The 22,764-nt window shown below is 36.2% G+C and overlaps 1 protein-coding gene and 1 long non-coding RNA gene across 2 annotated transcripts in view; one reads left to right on the forward strand and one right to left on the reverse strand.

Annotated features, from left to right (window-relative positions):
• The window catches only part of CSMD1 (CUB and Sushi multiple domains 1), a 1,120,396-nt gene that overhangs the window by 996,154 nt on the left and 101,478 nt on the right, over positions 1-22,764 (forward strand). The window contains exons 42-46 of the mRNA XM_069011476.1: positions 4,893-5,081; positions 11,502-11,679; positions 13,563-13,708; positions 15,076-15,156; positions 15,297-15,410. Of these exons, the coding sequence (XP_068867577.1) occupies positions 4,893-5,081; positions 11,502-11,679; positions 13,563-13,708; positions 15,076-15,156; positions 15,297-15,410 (708 nt within the window). The remainder of the gene's footprint in view (positions 1-4,892; positions 5,082-11,501; positions 11,680-13,562; positions 13,709-15,075; positions 15,157-15,296; positions 15,411-22,764) is intronic.
• LOC138108593 (uncharacterized) overlaps positions 1-22,764 on the reverse strand; it is a 62,436-nt gene that overhangs the window by 29,358 nt on the left and 10,314 nt on the right. Inside the window, exon 2 of the long non-coding RNA XR_011150017.1 lies at positions 3,235-3,288. This is a non-coding gene — a long non-coding RNA (uncharacterized lncRNA). The remainder of the gene's footprint in view (positions 1-3,234; positions 3,289-22,764) is intronic.

Consider the following 22,764-nt stretch of genomic DNA (forward strand, 5'->3'; position numbering starts at 1 on the left):
TTATTGAGAAGGGTCAGCAGTTTTAAATCAGAAGACAGTAGATTTAGATTGGGCATAAGGAACATAAGATGAGGTTGGTTAGACACTGAAACAAGAAAAGCTGTGAATGCCCCATCCCTGGAGGTCTTCAAAGTCAGGTTAGATGGCACTTTTAAAAACTGTGATCTACTGAAGTATGTCCATGCCAATGGCAGGGAAGTTGGAACTAGATCAAATTTAAAGGGCCCTTCCAACAAAACCCATGGTAGGCTAGCCTAGTCTAAGAAGTGGAGTTTTTTACTGAGTCTAGTTATACACACCATGATACTGGAGGAATGTACAATAAGCCTAAATGGAAGTTTTAAGTGAGCTATTTATGAGCTCTCCTAGCATTTGAGTGATTGCATGCTCAATTCTCTGCTAATACCATTTTTCTGTAAAGCAGTTATTTCCATGTTTAGGTGTTACAGAAGTATGTGGCACTTGAAAAACAGTAAGTCACCGTAGTGTTTATGTAAGACAGAAAATACATTTGAACCATAGCAAGAAGATAGCAGACAATCAATTACATTTCCTTTGTGGCTTACAATCTTTTTTTATCAGCGGAAAATATACTGCACAAAGAAATGACAAATGTTTATATAATTTTAAATTTTAAGTATTTGACTGCTGCCAGCATTGGAATGAAATCTTTTTCTCAGATTTCCTTTACATTTTATTTCAGGCTCTCACTAGAGTTTTTGTGTGCAGTGAAATGGAATCTCAGTTTGTAAAGCTCAGTACCAAACAAATCTTTGGGCATGACACTCATAAAAAGAGCTTTCTATTGCAAGGTGTGACATCAGAATTTCTTGGCAGTATTTGTTAGTCATGAGTACTGAGTAATGAATTGCTCTGTTAAATCATGTGTTATTGCATATATCAAAAAGACAAAGAAGAATATAATTCATATTTATACTAAAACTATAAAACATGTTTCTTGAGTGGCCTGTAAATCATGATATAATAGGCACATGGATCACCTGACCAATAATTTATGAGTCATCTATAGGATTCATACCAGAAAACACAAGTAGAGTATCTTAAAGTTTTATACCTTATTTTTTAAAATAACAAATAACAAAACAAACAATCGTACTCTGCTCACATGCAAGTGCTTTCACCTCTAACTGACTGAATTTTAAATTTATGGTGATCTGCTTTAGGTACAGGTTCTACTCTTACTGAAACAAATTCCAGAACAAACCCCCAAAATTTTTGTATGTGTTTTGTTTGCCTTATTTACAACAGGCAAAAAGCATAGGCATTTCTGAATAAACAGTGACTAGAATTTTCAAAGGTAGGTTTTGGTTTTTCATTTATAATCCAAATGACTGTAAGGGATGCTGTCTACAAATCTGTGGGACCTGATGGGATTCTTCATCCCAGAATTCTCAAAGGGCTGGCTGATGTCATTGCAAAATATCTCTCAATGATTTTTGAGCAGTCTTGGGAATCTGGAGAGGTCCTAGCTGACTGGAAGCTGGTGAACATTGTCCCAGTTTTTAAGAAGGGCAAGAAGGAGGACCCCAGAAACTACAGGTCTGTCACTCTCACTTCAGTGCCTGGTAGCGTTATGGAGAAGGTTATTCTGGAAGGTATCAAAAAGCACCAGAAAGACAACGCAGTCATTGGTCACAGCCAGCATGGCTTCATGAGAGGAAAGTGCTTATCACACCTGGTTTCATTTTATGACAAGGTAACTCACCTAGTGGATCAAGGGAAGCTGGTTTATGAGATCTATTTGGATTTCAGCAAAGCTTTTGATACTGTCTCTCACAGGATCCTTCTGGAAAGAATGTCCAGCACACAGCTGGATAAACACATCATGTCATGGGTGAGCAACTGACTCATGAGTCAGGCACAAAGGGTGACAGTGACTGGGGTGACATCAGACTGGTGACCTGTCACTAGTGGAATGCCACAGGGCTCCATCTTAGGGCCTGTGCTCTTCTACATCTTTGTGAATGACCTGGAGGCAGGACTGGAAGGGATACTGAGTAAGTTTGCAGATAAAAAAGAACTGGGAGGAGTTGTTGGCTCCCTCCGGGGCAGGAAGGCCCTGCAGAGAGACCTGAGAAAATTAGAGGATTGGGCAATCACCAACCATATGAAGTTCAACAAAGCAAAGTGCTGGGTTCCGCACCTGGGATGGGACAGCCCCAGATGTACGGTCAGACTGGGCAATGAGATGCTGGAACGCAGTGCCACAGAAAGGGACCTGGGGGTCCTGGTCAATGGCAAGTTGAATATGAGTGACCCTAGCAGCCAGGAGGGCCAGCTGTGTCCTGGAAGGCATCAGGCACAGCATCGCCAGCTGGGCAAGGGAGGGGATTGTCCCACTCTGCTCTGCTCTGGGGAGGCCTCACCTTGAGTCCTGAGGGCAGTTTTGGTCACTGCAATATTAGACAGACATTAAACTATTAGAGAGAGTCCAAAGGAGGGCAACAAAGATGGTGAAGAGTCTTTAGGGGAAGCATATGAGGAGCTTCTGAGGCCCCTTGGTCTGTTCGGCCTGGAGAAGAGGAGACGGAGGGGAGACCCCATTGCAGTCTACAATTTCTTCACTACCTGCTGGCTGATTCCAGAACCACTTCCCTGAACCCAGATCAGCCACCCCTCTGGGTAACTACTCCCAGTTTATGTACCAGGCACAAAGTTCTATGGTGTGGAACACCCTTTGGTCAGTTCAGGTCACCTGTCCCAGCTATGCTCCCTCCCATTTTGTTTATCAGTTTTTTGCATGCCACCTCACTGGCAGAGCATGAGACAAATTAAAAAAAACTGAGAAGAAATTAACTATTCCCTGACAGAAACCAAGACAATACCCACCTCTTATTCCATATAATTTTTATCAAGCCAAGTTTCAACACTCCCCAATATCCATCACCTTCCCGTTTATCTCTTTTGATACATATACATAGTCATCACTTCTTTAGTCTATGGAACACCTCTGTCAAATCTCTCAGTATTTCCTCTCTCACCTGAGTTGTTTCTGTATTACCTTTTTATGTAGATCTGTGAGAGAGGGGTTTTTTTTCTGAAATTGATTTTTAACACTAGCTGCAAAAATTCTGCAACTGCATTAAGTACTTTCAAAACATAATCTATGAATACTATCTCATAACAAGTTAACCAAAAGGGAAGGATGGTTTTCATGTGTATTCATATCCTCAAAAGGTTCTACAATCAAAGTTTAAAAATTCCAGTACTTACTGTCATTGTTCCAAAACACTATTGTTGTAAATGCTGGGCAATGTAGTGCTGCATCTTTAAAAAAAAAAATATGTGAGATCCCCTGACCTTCTGGAATAATTTTCTTATCTATTTTTAAACGATTTGCTAAATAGATTTTTTAATATAGTTAATATTTCAGTCTTAAGAAGTTCTGTACTCTTAAATAATATTTCTAGTACTCTATTTTGCATAAAGATGTTGATAATAATGTCATTATCTGTATTAGTACTACACAAATGATAGTAGGAGTAATAATAAAATTAAAAATTAATGAGCTATTACTAGATTTAGCACAAAATTTAATGAACCACAATTTAGGAAAAAGAAACCTTTTTGTATTTCCTTTCAGTAGCAATTAATTTTTCTTCCTTGGTTTTGAATTTCTTTTCTTAATTTTTTGTTATTTGAGAGAAGGGGGATCTGATTTTTTAGAGAATTTCGGAGTATTTCTAGTACCTCTAAATGTTTTCCAATTTTTTAGTGTTACAAACACTGAATTCTGGATTCACTGAAGGAATTAGGAAAGAGAAGAAGGCTGTGTCAAATAAATCTTCTCTTTATTGTATAGGATGACTGTAATTAGCAATGACTAAAAAACTTACTGACAGTAGCTGTACTCCAGTGAAGCATTTAAGTACAAACTTCACTTTAAGTAAGCATTTAAGCATATCTGAGGTATATGTTTAGCTTAATCTTGCCGAAATGGCTTGTTTAAATAATCTATTTCAAAATAATAGATATTCACTTATAGGATGAATATGTTCATATTGTAAAGATTAACTTCGAAAAAAAACCCAAAATAGTTTGTTCAAGAATATGTTCGTCATATTCTCTTACGGCATTTTTAGAGCTTGGACTTAACAACACATGTGAATATAGAGCACACTGGTATTACTATTCTTGTTTGGACTTTCTTCTGAGAGTAGTATTCCTTAACTGAAAATTGAATGTTCAGGGAGAGCAGGGCATTCATCTCTTTAAGGCTTATTTCTTAAATGACACTTACTCTCTTATCTATGTGAAGTTGTTTGCAAATGATTCTGCATAACATTTTTATAAAGCAGTCTTTTTGTTTGCTTCATATGGAACTGCTTACATTATCTTTATATCTTAGTAAATATTATTAATGAAAGCTCCTTCTGAATTTTCATCACACTGACTTTTATGAATTAAATGTGTTTCATTGGATAATATTTTGATGTCTTTGGTAACACAGAACCCAACATGAAATATGAGGAATCATTAAAGCAATTTTACCTTTTCCCTTCATAGATATTTGTGTAATTTTTTTAGATCTTTATGGTGCTCTGTTGTGTTAAAGTCATTCATTAATTCTTTTCATTTTGTTCAGGTGATTTTTTGGGCATAGTTTAATATATATTAAAAATCCAATTGATTGTGAAAATCTTATCTTTCATAAAATTTTAAGTAATGAATGACTTTGTGTACATTACTAAAATATTTTTGTATGGTCCCAGTGGATGATTTATTTCTTGTTACATGTTAATCAATGAATTACTGGAGCTTGGCATTCCAGTGTTTACCTATTATTGAATGTATTACAGATTTTATATTAATGTGTGCTTCCTGTGTTGAGAGCTGATGAGGCAATAAAAAGTACTTCTGTTCTCTTCCAGCTTACGAGTTACAGAACTGCCCCGATCCTCCTCCTTTTTTGAATGGATACATAGTCAACTCAGATTACAGTGTGGGACAGTCAGTATCATTTGAATGCTATCCTGGATATGTTTTGAGGGGGCAGCCTGTTCTCACTTGTCAACATGGAATCAACAGAAATTGGAACTATCATTTCCCCAGATGTGAAGGTAACTTTCTGGTAGTACCTTTGCTTCAGAACTCACAGTACTTTCGGATTTTTGTTTACTTGTTTGTGTGCATGTACATAATGCAGCTGTTGCTGAAGAACGGTGCCTTTCTCGTAATCTGTAGTGTAAGCAGATAAAGGCAGAATACTATCTGCTTTAATAAATCATAAATGTTTTATGAATCACGTTCCTTGACAGTGATTTATTGTTCCTATTAATATCTGTCAGTTGTATTGATTATGCCAATCCATGATACTACCAGAAATTATCTTAAACTCGGTGTGAAGGAGTATTTCAAGAAGATACTTTTATTCAAAAGCAGTTAGGTTATGGAGACAACTTTATCAATGTTTTGGAAGAAAATACAAAGTTATTAGTGCTAAAAGTTCAATATAAACAAATACATAATATTTTTCTTCATGTTAAAAATATTGTAAAGTTTTAAAATATCCGTGAAAATTACATAAAAGTGTAAAGTGTTAATACTCAGTGTTTTTAGAATTTGTTAGAAACCTAGCCAGAGTTCAACACCTCTTATTTTTATAAAGATTATCCACCTCTTCCTTTCTTCCTAATCCTAAATTAAGCTTTTTTGGGACAGATGCCTTAGCCTGATTTTTATTAGTTTCAGAGCAATTTTGGGGTGATGTACCTGCGGTGACTTATTGTCCCCCTTTTCTCACTAATAAAGCCTTGAAGGAAATTTTTCAGCTAAAGAAAGAATATCTTTAAAAATCCTTATAATGGTTTAGGAATTTATTTTAATAATTTTAAAATACTAATTATATCTGTGTATTTTACAACTAAGACATTTCAATGGAAAAACATAATTTTCAATAAGGTTAGCAGCAATCTATCTATGATACATCTAGCAGACACAGCAAACACAAAATGGCACTTCTAATTGTTTTAATTATATATAGTCTATATAATATAAATATATACATTATATATATAGTATATGGTATTCTATATATAGTTATACATATATACAAAATGTATACTATGTATATATATACTATATAGTTTATATATATTTTATATATATATCTACACTATATGGACATTTACATATAGGATGAGTAGGAGCATGAATAAAAGTTGATAAAAGAAATTTTAAGTATCCCAGATGTTTCTACTATATGTCACATTATTATATATATTTTAAAAATACAGCAATTTATCAGCTTGGGTTTTTTGTTGGTTTTTTTTTGTTTGTTTAGGAATAGGGCTATCTTGCACAGTTTTATGAACTCTAAAAAAATAACTCTATATCTCTCTGATTTTCAATCATGTATTGTTTCTGATTAGCACCAGTATTCATTAAAACTGTGGAAAAATTTTGAATATGATCATATGAATATGAATAAAGATTCTCTTCTGATGAAAGCATAATTAAAGTTAAATGGATTAAAGTAATAAACTGGTATACTTCATAATACTTGTTTCAGTTCACAGAGGTCTTAAAACAAAGGAAAGCACAATAACTATTCTATGGTACCTTTAAAAATATCATATGAACTTGTTGGATTATTTCCCATGACAATTAAATCATATAGAAAACAAAAAATCACATATATTCAGTTGTATTTTCTTACCCTAAAAGAGATCAAATATATTTCATTCTACATGTGAGAATAGCACTGGGTTTCTTCTGGTTTGACCATGATTAAAAACAGGAGATTGGTATTGGGAGAGTATGTTTTCATGTGATCTAACACAAAATCAAGATATCTTTGGAATTGTAAAAACACCTTAGAATAATCCATAATATTCTTGAGTAGTGATATAGATGTATAGTGGTTTGGTCCAAAACACTCATTACTGTTTATCTTCTGTGAGATAAGAATTAGGAGAAATGCAAAGCAGGCACCAAACTTGAAAGAATATAAAGAAGTTTATTAACAGACCTAAAAGAAGGAAAAAAAATTATACCACCTTCAGAACTCTCCTCCTCCCCCCACCTTCCTCCCTTCTCCCACTGACAATGTAAAAAGACAACCCTTCAGATGTTCAGTCTCTTTACCACTTCCATAATAACCTTTTTCAGTCCATTTAGAAAGAGAAGTCTCTTCTTGCTCGTGATATGAAAACATTATCACAACGAGACAGCCACCCACTTCCAAATATTGTTCAGTCCATTTAGGAAGAAGAGTCTCTCTGCTTGCATGTGAGTCCCTTCCCCTGACTTGCAGCTTTTCCCGCAACTGCTTTCGAGGGTCCACTCTTGAAGTTTTTTGGGGTACAATTTTAAGGTTGAGCCATTCAGAAACAAAAAACAGAGGCCCTTCTCCTTCCCTGGGAGTGAAGGGTCTTCCTCATCTTCATCATTAGAACTATCTCTGGGAGCACCTCTAGGAACTGAGGTTTTCTCCTTTCCCATTTGGAGCAAAAGTCCTCATCTGGTCCATCTCTAGGGACCGAGGTTTTCTCCTTTCCCGTTTGGAGCAAAAGTCCTCATCTGGTCCATCTCTCCCTGTCCAAACTTCTCATGAAATTACAGCTCCGTCAGCATCTGCCTATCTCAGCAGAGGTGCTTTTGCTTACGAGTTGAACACTCCGCCCCCCATATCTTCATGAAATTACAACGGGATACTCTGATATATCATAGCTTCACAACAGAATTTCAGCTTTAAGCATCTCCTCTCTCTCTTCCCTCAGGTTTTCAGCTTTTCATAGCACTAAAAGGGCTAATCTCACCTCGGCCTTGCAGCTTTGCAGCTGGAATGTTGAATTATTCTTATCGCAGTGGAGAGGGGGGAGAGCCGAGCTGCTCCGGCTGCCCACGGCAAGGCAGTGGGGGGGTGGGTTCCACAGATGGAACAGGTCCATCGACTCCAGGCTGACTGTGGCCCGGGCCGGCCTGGCCTGAGCAGGGCCTGGCTGGGCCCGCTGGCCCCCGCACGGGGCCTGCAGCCACCTGTCCCAGCGCCGGAAACGAGAGAGAGCTGGGGTGGGAGTTTGTCTATTCTTAAGTGCGGATCACAGAGGCGGTCACAACTTTAAGTGGCTTAAAGAATTGTCCATATTCAAACTGGCCAGCTGATAGGTTCTATCAGGTCCCAGAGGAAGCTGTAAGCACCCCTTAGCAAGGACATCCCTTCTGGGACTATGCTTGCTAACCTATGACAAGATGGAGCACCAAAGGGCATATCAGCATTCTATCATTTCTTATTCCTTTTTACTCCCCAGAGAAACATGTTTCCTAAAATACATGAAGGTGTATATTAGGAGAAGTTCAGATTTTTTTATATAAGTCAGCATTTTCTGTTTTCTTAGATGAAACAAGAGTAAATAAGATATATTCAGTTTGAAATGACATGCAGGAAGTGAAATAATTAGTTTTTAATGACATGAAGACAAAGTCATTCTTACTTTTCCCTGTCTCCTCATCCAGATTGTTTTAATTCAGTGGTTTTATCTTCATTTTCTAACTCAAAGAAGGCATTCCTCTGTTACTGACATTTCTGTAATTCACAATGTACATTTGGCCTGATTCCTGTGCATGTGAATCCTACCTTCCAAGCCTACCCACAGTCATCTACATCTCCTCCACATAGCTGAGGCCCGAATGCATGCAACTCTATTGTGTGTGCAGTTGTGTACATATATAGCTACCATTTCTGAACAAACAGCAGGTTGCTTTGTGTTTTGACTGAGCATGAAGAGTTTTCTGTCTCACTTAGCACACTACTTGCTTTGTGGAAAATTAGTCTGTGTGCATGAAAATTCCACCTAGTACTGCTGAAATTATTATTATGACATATAAATGTTCGTGTTTTTTTCTATAGGGAAAACAAATTGTTACTCTGATTGTTGTAATTTGAGAATGGGTCTGAGAGAAAAATCAGCAAAAGAATTAAATAATTTTTCTAGCTATGACCAGTATTCTTAGAAGTTTAAATCAAAAACTTTCTACAGAAGATTGCACATACTTCTGAAGGCTGAGAATCTATATATGGGAGAAAATTATATTAATTTCTGCTCAAGTAACCATAGTAGAATCTTGTCATATAGTCATGCTCTAAGACCTTACTCCTGTGCAGTAAAGTTGTCCTAGTGATTTATCATAGATGTCTTGGTATACCGCATGTAATTGTCAGTAAACGACTAACTAGGTTTGTGGATCTATCTTTGGATGGAGTTTTAAAACCGTTTACTGTCTTTCCATGCACAGTGATGTGTCTGCAATTAGGTATGAATGGGCATGAGAACACATAGAAGGGAATTCATTCATTTATAAATCAACATGTGGTCTACTGTTAGAATTTGCAAGTTTAGAAGATTTGATTATACACTTACCCATTTCAAAAATCTATTTCTTCATGCCTGTCAGTCAAAGTGTAACATAACATCATTAATTTAGAGTGATTTGTTTATTCAAACTGAAGCTGTTTTTATCTTGAGTGAAATGTAACCTGTTATTTCTGTTTAATTTTATGTTTTCTGTGATTTTCACATATCTTTGGAGAAAGCCTAGTAACAGCTGGGTTTATTACCTATTCTGCTAGAGTTTTGTTACCTGTGACACTTTTTTTCTGACACAATTTATTGATCTTTCATGGCTAACAATCATATAAGAGGGATTAGACTGTCTTTACTGAGATACAGTCAATCTGCATTCCTTCTTGAGTATTAGAGAGTAATGAAGGGAAAATAAAAAATGAATGCAATCATTAACACAATTAATAAACCTGTCAAAAATATAGTAAATTCAAAATATATTTAAATATAAATATACTTAATTATACAAAATATACTTCAATCAGAAAAATCCTTTATGTTAATTAGAAAGTAATATTAGTCTCAGGAGTTGTATTTCCATGTAGTAAACATAATTGTCAAGGCAGTCTTAGTTGTAAACATGGAGTACTGGGGAGAATACAGAGTAGATTTCTGAGACCAGACAATGTGACCATGGCATGAATGTAGGGGGTTAGGAAACAGTAAAAATTGGGCTTGAGTCACATTTTCATCAGAATTCCTAGAGCTGACAGACAGTGTCAGATGCCCTTGGCCTCTACATGCAACCAGAAATCAGACAGATAGAACCAACCCTTCATTTTCCTTACCTGGTTTCCTTTGTTGGCCACTAAAGGTTCGTGATTCAGGAGCAGGTGCTATTCTGTTCACAGAATCACAGAATCACAAACTGGGTCAGGTTGGAAGGCACCACAGTGGGTCCTCTTGCCCAACCTCCTGCTCAAGCAGAATCATCCTGTAGCACATTGCACAGGACTGTGTCCAGACAGAAAACATGCTAAATGCATCGTACAAGTTAGTACTAATATGGATGAAGAAAGTGAAGTGGTTAAAGCCTCCTTAGCCTGTCCTTTAAATCCAGTGATTATCAAAAGAACTTCTCCAAAAAGTGCTACTCATCAACTAGACAGGTGACTTTCTACCACAATGACATAGCAGCTTTAAACCATACAGAAAATGACATCCTTCTGCAATTTCTCAGTCCTTCTTCCTTTTTCCCTTTTCCTTTCCTGTTTTCTCCTTTTTCCTTCTATCAATTTTTTCTCTTTTTATTTTCCATCACTTGTTAAGTTGAAAAAGAAATGAAGAGGGTCTGAAGAAGAGTCACAGGAACCCTGACAATAATAACATAAGCTTGATAGTAAGAGTTAATGAGAAATGTTCTAGAGCAAGACTGAGTGCCCATAAATGAGATTAAAGTCTCACTGTAATGAGTGAGACTCATTAATCTGCATTAATGGCCGTATGTCTACTTGGATACAGGCTTTCATCCATATTCAGTCACTTCTTCCAAACTGAGACTGAAAGAGCACATTACCACATATTTGCTACCCTTGAATAAAGTCAGCCTTTTCATAGCTTTGATTTGGCTACAGACTTCATTCAGCAAGTGTGCACAAATTTGTATCTGTATCTCCATTTTACTTGTCATAAGGATAATTAGCATACAATCTGCAAATGGATCACCATTAAAAATTACTCAAAATTGTCAGAAATAAAGCATAATGGTTTTGGACTAGTGAAAGAACAATCAGCCTATTTTTTTTCAGAATTGTATTCCAGTTCAGTTTGAGTTCAGTTGGATGGAAACATGCAAGACCTGTTTGTTTATTTGGTCTTTACTCTTGAATACCAGCAAAAGGTGCCCCTTTTTAAATGGTGTGCAGACTAAGTTTCAAGAATTATACGCAAAAAAAAAAAATATTCCCAGTAGATTTTGATGGATTTTAAAAAATGAAACCTAAAAGACATCAGCATAAATTATTCTTAGAAATGTCAATATTTCTTTGAGAAGCAACCAACCAAGGAAAAGGCTGTCTTTAACACTTAGGTTGCCTTGTCTTGTGGAGCTTTAAGAATTTGGTAGCATTTTGATATTCCATTTGTAACATGAAAAACTTTTCTACTACTAATGTTTTTCATTTGTTTTCTTTTCAGCTCCTTGTGGCTATAATGTAACTGCTCAGAATGGTACAGTTTATTCTCCAGGATTTCCAGATGAATACCCAAATTCCAAGGACTGTACTTGGTTAATTATTGTACCTCCAGGCCATGGGATTTATATCAACTTTACCTTACTTCAGACTGAACCTGTGAATGACTACATTGCAGTTTGGTATGTGGTTTTTTGAAGTAGTGATTTTTTTCTGATTGATTTATCAAGTCTCACTGTCCCAAGCTACAGATTTTCTTAGCAGTGGTCTTTAGGTTGTTATATGTGCTGAAGAACAGCATAAAACAGCTTCTAAGATTATCTGAAAAAAAAAAAATATCACTGTCTGAACTCTTAAAGAGTACTGTTCCAAAAGTACTTAGAAGCTCAAATTCAGTTATCAATCAGGTCTTGTTCAATGTCTCGCTTTTCTAAGTGGAGGCCATGTAAGGTCAAAGTGATGTAATAACCTACATTATGTTGAATAACCTACACTATGTCTGTATATTCATGTTCCCATGAATATACAGGCAATATATGTTAGTTTTCGCAAAACTTTCTGACATCTTTAGACATTAACTAATTTAGGCATTAAGTAAGATTTTCTTAAATTTTCTAAATATTTCAATATTTATTCAATATTCAATATGCCTGATAGACATATTTTTTATACTTTCTACCCCAGAATTACAGGCGTTGTACCTCCATGTCTTTAAGCTTCATATTGTATGTTCCTCTTCTCTGAATCTGTGTTTCTTTCCACCCGAACCCATTCAACTTGTGACCTCAGCTGAAGGAAGAGGACTTAGAGCTGTCTAAATTCTTGTATAGGAATTTACTGCACTCAAGAGCAGGCTTAGATAATGCCAAAGATGTTGGACATGTCATCTCTGCCTAACCCTGGTCCTTACACCACATGCTGTGTAAAGTGACTTCTCATACATGCTACAGATACTTCAGGAAAAGTTTGCACAGAATATACGATGTAACTTATTCCTGTGTGAGTCAGCTGCTCTGATCTCCCAGCTGGTCCACTATTCTATAGCTAGTGGTGAGGTTTTTTCAGACAGTTATTTTATAGCGATGCGGAACTGTTTCTGAACAGCCATTTGGTTGCCTCTGGTATTTGCATTACCTGCAAACACGAGTGTGAAATACATGATAGATTGTCTTCTCTGGCATGTTATATATATATAATGCTTGACTTTTTAATGATACAACTGAGATGAATAAATATCCCTCTGAAAGACAGTGAAAAGTCAAAAGCTAACAGCTTTCATAGACATTGTAGATTATCTCAAGCCTTCTAACATAACATGTCAAAAAAGCTTTTTCATTTAGTTTAGATTTGTTACATGTAACATACAAAATAACCAGAAATAGGTGATGTAGAGCGCAAAAATTACTTCAGTTATAAGAGCAGGGAGTTTTGTTTATTTATTCGTTCTAACTGTTCAGGCCTAAATGTTCTATATTATGATACTGGAAATGAATGAAGCCTCATATTACTGGAGTATATTTATTTTTGGGTATCCTATCCTACTGCTGAGAAACACAAAACACAAACATTTTTTCTGGTTTTTTCCCTCTCTTTTTTTTTTCCTTAGGACATGCCTTTGAATCTTTGGAACTGATTTAAAAGGCAGAGTAACTTGCAATTTCCACGACTCTGTTTTAACCATGAGTTGAAGACTTGTAGCACCTGGGTCAAAATGCTAGAAATACGATAGCATTGCAAGTCTTCTAGTTTTTGGTTTTTTCTTCATCTGATGTGTACATGAAAATTTTTGGCAGAAACACACGTTGAAAATTTCCTGCCACTACTAGATTTCTTGCCCATGTAAATATAAGAACTATTGCAAAGTAGCCTGGTCTCTAAAAAAAGTCATTGTTTGAAGTTAGATTATTCTTTGTTGCTAGAAATAAAAAGAGAAGAAACTCATTTTAAATCGTTAGGAAAAATATTTTTTCCAAAAATTTAAACTGCTCTCCAGAGAAAGAGACTGTTAATTTGAATGTAAAGAACATTAGTTTTTCAGCTGACTTTTTTATGTTTCACATTCCAGGGATGGTCCTGACCATAATTCACCTCAGCTAGGAGTTTTCAGTGGGAACACAGCTCTGGAAACAGCTTACAGTTCTACCAACCAAGTCCTCCTCAAATTTCACAGTGACTTTTCAACAGGAGGATTCTTTGTCCTCAATTTTCATGGTCAGTTTTCTTTATATAATTAACATCTAGTTACCACAATCATTTAGTGAATTTTAAAAATAGTTCTTAACTTTGTGGTTTATTGATTTACCAGGACTCATATATTTGCTTTTTTTTTTTTCCTAATAACAGTACATATGAGTGTTTTTAAATTACATATTAAAAAAATATCCTAAGAATGTTAATTTGGGGCTTTTAATAAACTGTTTATCTTTAATGTTAACCATTACCATCTAATATTGACCTTTTACTCTTTTAATTACTTTGACCTATTTATTCAGTAAGATTTAACTTTCCTTACCAAAATTATTCTCCAGCTGACCATGCTTAGGGCTCATGGCGGGAAAAGTTTCTGGGATGCTGTGGCAGGGTTGAGCAATAGCATAAAGACTGATATGCAGCAAAATATTTTGTTTATAGTTACATGCAGGGCTAAAGGTGGTGCAAATTAAACACCTAACTCAGAAGTGAAAAGCTGAACCATAACTCTAGTTCTGACTAAGTCGCCCAAAAATATATATATTAAATGGAAGATTATTAGACTTCTGGACTGTAAATTAAAAATATACAATGAATTAATTCACAAAGACTGAAGTAAATGTCACTGAAAGAGAGTACCTGAAGAGGACGTGTTTGCATGGGGAAGTCTCTGTGAAATTGTTACTCAGAATCTGAAATGCTTTCCTTGTCTGTACTTTTCTCCTAAAAGAGAGGTCACGATGCATGGTCACCCACTGCCCTTAACCTGAGAAGCAAAAACTAAAGTGGATAGGACTATCAAGTTGCCCAGAGAATTTTATTCTGACAGTAAATTAGTTCCATGAAGGGGAGAGTTTTTCTTTGGTATATGCACACAATCTTTATTTCTCTTTTGAATTTTTTAATCCAGAAGTGGCTTCTTCAACTGTTGTAGGCGTTCTACTCCATTTTAAAAGCAACCATTTCAGTGGTCACCTTCTTTATGAGATCACTCACAATTTATTGAAACAGATTTGAAAAGCAGACGAGACTTTGTTTAAAGAGTCAAAGAATCATAGAATGTTTTAAATTTAAAGGGACCTTAAAAATCATCTTGTTCCAATCACCCTGCCATGGACAGGAACATCTTCCACTAGACCAGGTTTTTCCAAACTTTATCCAACCTAGACTTGTATAATTCCTGGGATCCACAACTTCTCTCGGCAACCTGTTCCAGTGCCTCACCATGCTCATGTATATAATGATATTTAACTTGGAAAATGTTCTAACTGAGAGACCATGAGGTTCAGTGCAGCTCTGGAAATTTGGGAGGTGTGAATATGAAATGAATTTTCTGTAAAATACTTCTTAACACACCAGTATTTAATTTTTTTCACTTAAATTTGCAGCTTATCAGCTCAGGAAGTGTCAGCCTCCACCCACAGTTCCACATGCAGATTTGTTCACAGAAGATGATGACTTTGAAATAGGTAAAAAGATAATATTTCTTTCTCTGTCTTCTGTTTCCCTTAAATTCTAGTTAAACTAAGCTATTTCATCTTCCACCTGATATTTTGATATACTTCTGTTTGAAGGATTTTTTGAGGCTTTTTTTCAATACTTTTTTCAGGAGATTTTGTGAAGTACAGGTGCCATCCTGGTTTCACCCTTGTTGGACAAGATATATTAACCTGCAAACTGAATGCACAGTTGCAGTTTGAAGGATCCTCTCCATCCTGTGAAGGTAAATATATACTTGCATGGTGTGTATATCATTAATATGCATCCTACATAAAGCATCAAAATTTTAGACACTGTCTTCTCGTTGATGTTTAAAATAAAATCTTCCATTTACTTCTTTAATATCTAAGAAATGCACATGTTTTTATATATTGGGCCCTTAGAATTTAAGACAGAAATTTTATTCTTTAGAACCAATGAGAAGTGGTTTTAACTATTTGACTCTACCATTACTGAAACAATGATTTCTAAAATAATTTTTTAAAGTATTTTATATTGCTTCATATCAAACCAAAGATTTGGTTTTACTTTTGAATAATACTAAAAATATGAGTTTAAATTCAGATTTCAAAATAAAAGAAGAAATTGTGGTGATGTTTTATAACAAAGTCACAAGAAAAAGCTGTTCTAAAATAATATGTGGCAAATTTAAATTCTTCAAAGTATTAAAAATCTTTCACCTATTCATATTGTGTTCATAATTACAGCATTTCCACCAAGGAACTAAAAAAATTAATATGAATGATGCTTAGATATGCATTTATATAGAATTTCCTCATCTTCATCGAAAAGAAGTTTATCTTGGAAATTTGTATTCAGTCTTCCAATTTTCATTTTTCAAAATATGTTTTTTGGGTGTTTTTTTTCTTTATTTTGTTTCATTTTCTTAAATAGTGGATGACAAAAATGTTTTAAAATGTGGAAAAATTGATCAAGAAAGCGTCTGTAGAATTTTTGTTCTGAAGTACCTCAAAATTTTGGGGGGAAAAGTTACTGATAAGATGCTATCATTAAAATTTAAGGAAATCAAAAAGTGAACAGAAGTTCTCATATTCAGTATTTTGTATTATCCAGGTTTAGTTTTGATCTATAATATGTAATTGAGGATGGGGCATCTTCTATATCATGAGGTAAAAATATCCATATGCACAAGAGGTAGTGCTGGAAGCACAACAATAATTGTGACACTTTAATAATAGCTGTATGTGTATCTTCCTTTCTGTTACCCTGGTTCTCTATTTCCATTATTTAAAAATTAATAAAAGATTCATAATACAAACTGTATTAGTTTATTGATGCTGTGTTACGATCCAGTTTAAACCCAGAAAAGCAAAGCAAGCTAAGTCTCTGAGCATAAACTGGAAAGAATTTAGAAGTTTCAAAATATTCCCAGAAACAAGATTAAAACCAAATGAGATTAAATATTGCTGCCAAAAAATGGATGTATTTTATTTAACAGTAGAGAGGCAAAGAGAAGGGAAAAGAGAGAAAGAATGAGAGAAAGAAAGAGAGAGAAAGAAAGAGGAAGAGAAAGAGAGAAAGAAGGAAAGAATGAAACAGAAGTGTGTGTGGGGGTGGGGGAACAGGGAGAGGTGACAGGGGTTAGGTGGAAGCAGATCACCCATCCGAGGGTCCCAACGATGTCTCGTTGCTCCCCTCCATCTGGGCTGCTGGTGGTGAGGGTCCCCCGCTGCTGTGGCCATGGCACTACATGCTGCCACACGCCACACCACCACACGCCACCACACCACACGCCACAGAGTGCAGAATCCCGTGGATTAATATACACTTTGAGCCAGGTGGGAATGCCCACGTGCCTCCTCTTGCAGGGGCTGGCTTGACACTGTCCCTTGCAACACTGAGGGTCTGTTGCATCATCTCTGGTACTCTGGTGCAGGGTCTGGAGACCCCTTTGAGGGGGGCCCCTGTGATGGGCCATGTCACCCCTTCTGCTGTGGATAAGCTTCCCCCACGGTGAGGACCCCTCAGCTGGGCTCCTTGGCACAGTGGAGGATGGGCAGTCACTGCACCTCTGACCAGAGACATTTCCAACACACACCCAAAGCCTCTCCTCCCCCTTTCCTTTGGTGGAGGGTCTGTGTGAGCCTGGCAGCTGATAGCCCTGGGGCTGTGGTCCTCATCTTGGAGGTGTTAAGCCTGTGCTTTGTGACTGTCCCCAGCCCTGAGTTGTTGCTTTATCTTATCTTCATCAGGGAGCAGTGTAAGGCCTCAGTCAGGGCCCCATTCAGGGTGTGGTAGTCCTCCCTTCAGCTTTTGTAATACAGTTTTAGAAGTCCTTTAAGAAAATGTTTAAGTCATAAAATATAATATTTCAGTCTCTGACATGCTGTAATATATTTTATGCATCTATAAGTAATTTATCTTCATGAACACCCATGCTTGAGATAAAGTGGGTTTTTTCTGACTCGTGCGTAGAATTAGCTGGTATCTGCCATGGATTCAGAGATGAGACTCCATATCTTTGTTTTGAGTGAAAAAGAATCATTATTCATTCCAGGACCCTCATCATAAAATATTCAGAAGTAATAGGAATACTGTGTACTTCTGTATCTTTCTTGATCGGATAACTGAATACTTATTAATGTTTGATTTCTTTTTTTAATCAATGTATTTCTCTGTTATAACTGTAATATTTTAATAAGATGATTATACTGCAAATCCAGACTTCATTTTTTAGTTAACAGTAACAGCAGTAACTTAACTGTTGACTGTGCCAATTAGAGTGTAAATGTAAAAAAAAAGCCTGAAGTAAACTGAACAGTTATTGTAAAATCTGCAGAGATATTAGGAGCTTCTGATAATGATTAGCCATCTATAACAATTCTTGCAAATTCTGTGCAAACTGCTGTGCTTTCTCTGGCTGTATCCTGTGAATACAGCAAAATTTTGTTACAAGGATGGCATCAAAGTAAATAATCTGGTAATGAAAAATAAAAGTGCCATTCAGTGATTCAGAGACAGTAGACAATAGAATTGGAGGCATTAGAGTAAGATTCTGGCATAGTTATTTTGGACAGACATAAGGGAGGAATTTCTTGAGGTAAATTGGGATGCGCCTGATTTCCTTTCTTCAGCCAAGTTTTAATTTTAATTTTAGTGTCTGAAAAGTAGAATTACTTGGTTTTATTTCTATCCCAGCCTCCCCAGTATTACTATGGAGAAAAATGTTTAATGTAATTCTTATTTTATGATAAAACCCTAGCTTGTATTTATGAACCACATGAAATATTGGTAGATCATTTAAAAGTTGTGCTTTTAATGACCATCTTTATAGTGTTTACTCGTAGATAAATACTTGAAAGTACTCATATTGCACTTTGAAAACCTAAGTAACTGAAGGGTGGAAATATTTGTTTCTGAATCAGAAATTCTGTATAACAGACTATATACCCAGTGTGCCATATCTAGCACTGGTCAGTAATGATTTTCCAGTGAAGGATAGAAAATCCTCAAAGAAAATTAAGGCCTCAACCCAACTGTAGCTAAACCACTCTTAAGCTAGCAATGTTCTTTATATTTTGAATCCTGTAGAGCTCTTTCTTCAGTAGAATCATTCAGCCCTATTTTGAACCTATGTAAATGCCTTAAATCCACAAAGTTTTGTGCAAGAAGTTACACAATTTATTTATGTAAGGTGTGAAGTTATTTCTCTGTCTGCTTTGAACTTGGCACCTGCTGTTTTGCCTTCATGTCCTCCAGTTGTTATGGGGAAAAAAATCACCATACTTGTGTCATGATTCTATAGAACAGAAGATATTTCATATCTTTAATCCTTCTTCTCATCCTTCTCAATACCCTGTCCAATTTGAATGTATTTCTTTAGGAGTGATGCAGGATGGAACTGCATTTATACCAAATTATTTGATCCTCATAGACTTGAAAAAAAATTGCTACTTGCTATGCAATTTGCATAATGTATTTCAAACTAATTTTTGAACTGCCTTCTCATATTTCTACATTTTACCTGTAATTTACAGTTGTTCATATTGTCCTTGTTTAGATCAGCTTCATATTTTTTAAAGATACAAGAACACTTTCCATTTTCCTGAGCTGTGCTACTATGTTGTAGTAGTCAAAAAATATATTTATATGATAGAAGGCCAAGTTCTAGGATACTATATAAGAGTCTGATGACATATCTGACAGGCAAGAAAAATCAGTCTGTGTGACCACTTGTACATCATTCTCAATAAATGACCTCCAGAGCAGCTATAATCACACCGCATCACAGTTTTCTTACAGCTCCTTTTCCCTTTCTGTCTGAGGATGGATTTTCTCAAAATGTTTGGTGCTGTGTTAACTTGCCAGGTATTTTCTAACATGCAGAGCCCTAGGCACCCTAGAGAACATGCTGTCCGTGTGCATGAGTTTATGTTTACCAGTAGTTGAACAGTTGTGATTTCTGTTTCTACACTTGGAGCTGCTGCTCTCATCCTGTCCCTATATCCTCTTTCTACAAATTTCTTTCATTTTTTAATTGCTATTAGGGAAGTGTAGAGATGTAAATTAAAGCATGATGAGCATTGTGACAGAAAGAAATATTCCTGTACTGGTCACAAAAATTGAGGTACTAGTTAAACAGATAATGGGTATTCAGTGTAATGTAATATGGCAGCTCAAAACACTTAAATTACAGAGGTAGTGTGATAATATTGTCCTAATGTGGTGATAATATTTATGAATAAAAAGCAAAATCAAAGATGAGGATATCAGAAATAGTATTAGAGTTAAGAAGCTTGGTCAGGCCTTGCCCAAAAAAAACAAATCAGATTTCTCCAAAAACTACGTTAGGGAATTTCTCCTCAAAACTAGAACATGATGAAAGTGTTATGTTGTCATGCAGAATTACCCTTCTTGTGACACTACCCAACTTGTGACTGTGTAACATAAAGATAGTTGTTATTTCCTGATGTTTTTCTGTAAGCATTGGCTCTGTGCATGAATTTATGCAAGTTTAACAAATAACAGCACTTGGAATTTATATGTGCAACAGTGCTATTAAAAATGAATGTAAGATAGATTACTTATGTCCTCTAATATGCCTAAAGCATGTTTTTAGTATTTATTCCTGTTATCATTCCAAACTATTTTACAATAGCGACTTTTAAAATTCATGGGTTATACTTATAAATAATTGATAATTAAATGTATTGTGGGGCTCAAGCATCTAATTCTGTTTTGCAGCTCAGATTTTCTCTATTGGTAACTTTCACATAATTCCTAAACTTCTAAATGTTGAGTCAGCCTGTAATTTAACTGACAGAAGGGAGTCCGTGAGGTATCATATATGATACTGAAGAGTATAATCTTAATGTGTTAGTCGACTGACAAATAAAAGAAACAGTATTAAGAGTAGAATATTGTGGTGGGTTGACCTTGGCTGGTCACCAGGTGCTCACCAAGCTACTCTATCACTCCCCTTCTCAGCAAGACAGGAGAAGGAAATAAGTGGGATAAAAACTTGTAGGTCAAGATAAGGCAATTTACTAAAGCAAAAGTGAAAAGTCACATGCATGAGAAGAGAAAAAAAGCCAAATATTTTGTTCTCTACTTCCCATCAGCAGGAAATATCCAGGCACTTCCTGGGAAGCAGGACTTCAGCATATGTAGCTGTTGTAAATAATGAGTATACCCTCTTCTTCCTCCTTCTTTTTAGCTTTTATTGCTGAGCCAATGTCGTACGGTATGGAATATCCCTTTGGTCAGTTTGACTCAGCTGTCCTGACTAGGCCCCCTCCCACAAGACCTTGCCCACCCCCAGCCCACTGGGAGGTGATGGGGCAGAATGTTGGAGAGACAGCACTGATGCTGTACCAGAACTGCTCAGCAACAGCCAGAATTCTGCTGTGTTATCAACTCCTTTCTAGCTACCGATATAAAGCACAGCACTGTGAGGGGTGCTGTGGAGAAAAATAACTCCATCTCAGCTTGACCCAGCACAAATACGTATGCCTCAACCACAGCACTTTTTGGTTAGGATTAATCTATTTTTAAATACTATGCTAAAAGGGGAGAGCTAATATTATAGAACAAAAAGCTCAAAATAGCAGATTTTTGTTTTCACCTGTTGTGTGTATGGTGAATACAAGACAATAACACTATGGAAGGTTTTTTTAAATTCAAATTATAGGTATTAGCTGTGGTATTGAAAAATGGATGCGCCTTTTGTTTTACAGAGCAAGGTGAAGCAGTCTTACTCTCTCAGTATCTGTTTTATGTCTTTAGCCATATGAATCTTGTAAAATATAAGTCCTGTAAAGTGTAGCTTCCACCCTAGAGATTAAGTTCTGTAATCAGCAGCTAAGCTATACTGGAGGGGAATTGGTGAGTAATTCATTGGGGTGCAGGAAGAGCCAATAAAGGCTGTCAAGGGGAGCATTGCCAATTTGCCACATAACCCCGTGGTACAGCCAGCTTCCCAGACTGCAAAGGGGCAATACACTGTCTGCCTTCCCAAGTCCCTGAACTACTCCAGAACTGTTGCCCTCATAAGTCCTTGTGGTACATCTGCTATGAACAGCTTAGATTGGAAGGGACGTGTTCTCCAATGACTCTAAGCCATAGGAAGTAAATCTTGGCAATAGGAAGATCTAAAGCTATAGCTCACTATTTAAGAAGGTTCAGTCACTTCTGTCCTAGCACAAGAAAGGTACTGAGCTGTTTGTTTTTAAGAGGTTAGAAGGACATAATAGTTTCTGCTCTAGGAATATGCTGGTTTGTTTCAGTACCACAGAGGAATATTCCATATTTCCTTTCACCCTTTGCATCACTATTTGCACTGATTAGTATTAGAGAGGTGTATCTTTTTCCACCTAAACAGTATTTCTTCTGTTTGGAAATTATTCTGTTAGTAAAATCCTGAAGTTCAGTAAGTGAATACAACAGAATATGTGGGGGAAAGAATTCCAGCAGCAGTCCTGCCAATGCCTTTTTGGTCCTAAAATCACAAGTTAGACACAGTAAGGTGATAAAAATGTGGTTACCTTTATACAGAATCCTTTATGGTGCACAACACACTGGAATACATGCTGAAAATGTGGCAAAGATGCACACCATAACATAAAGCGGGCACAATTTTCTGTGTTTAGCAAATTAGCATAACTGACAAGAATCTGCAGTTAGAGACACAGATGATGAGGTAATTCTCCCCCTGTTTGACCCTTTTCTGAAGCACCCCCTTTAGATACTAACTAAACTTCATGAGAAAGTATCTCGAGAAGCTGGTTTTAACCTTGGTCCCCAGAGGATTGGAACCTTTAGTAATGTTTTGTCTTTCTGTCTAACAGGGTAGGTGAAATGCTAGCTATGAATCTGTGTAGTTATACAATAATAGACTACAGAACTACAAATATATAAAGAATATACAAAAACAAAAAGGCAAAAAATCAGTTTGGCATCACTGCATTGATCTGTTTCTTGTATACACGTGACAATGTGTTTAAGGAAATTCTCTGACCTGTAAGCTGTTGGTTTTTAATATTCACTCACCAAAGAAATATTCTTAATTACAAAGCAACATCGTACTTTTCCTCAGTCATGAGAGTAGGGCATGAGGA

The sequence above is a fragment of the Aphelocoma coerulescens genome, chromosome 3, assembly GCF_041296385.1.
Source record: "Aphelocoma coerulescens isolate FSJ_1873_10779 chromosome 3, UR_Acoe_1.0, whole genome shotgun sequence".
In the NCBI taxonomy this organism is placed as follows: Eukaryota; Metazoa; Chordata; class Aves; order Passeriformes; family Corvidae; genus Aphelocoma; species Aphelocoma coerulescens.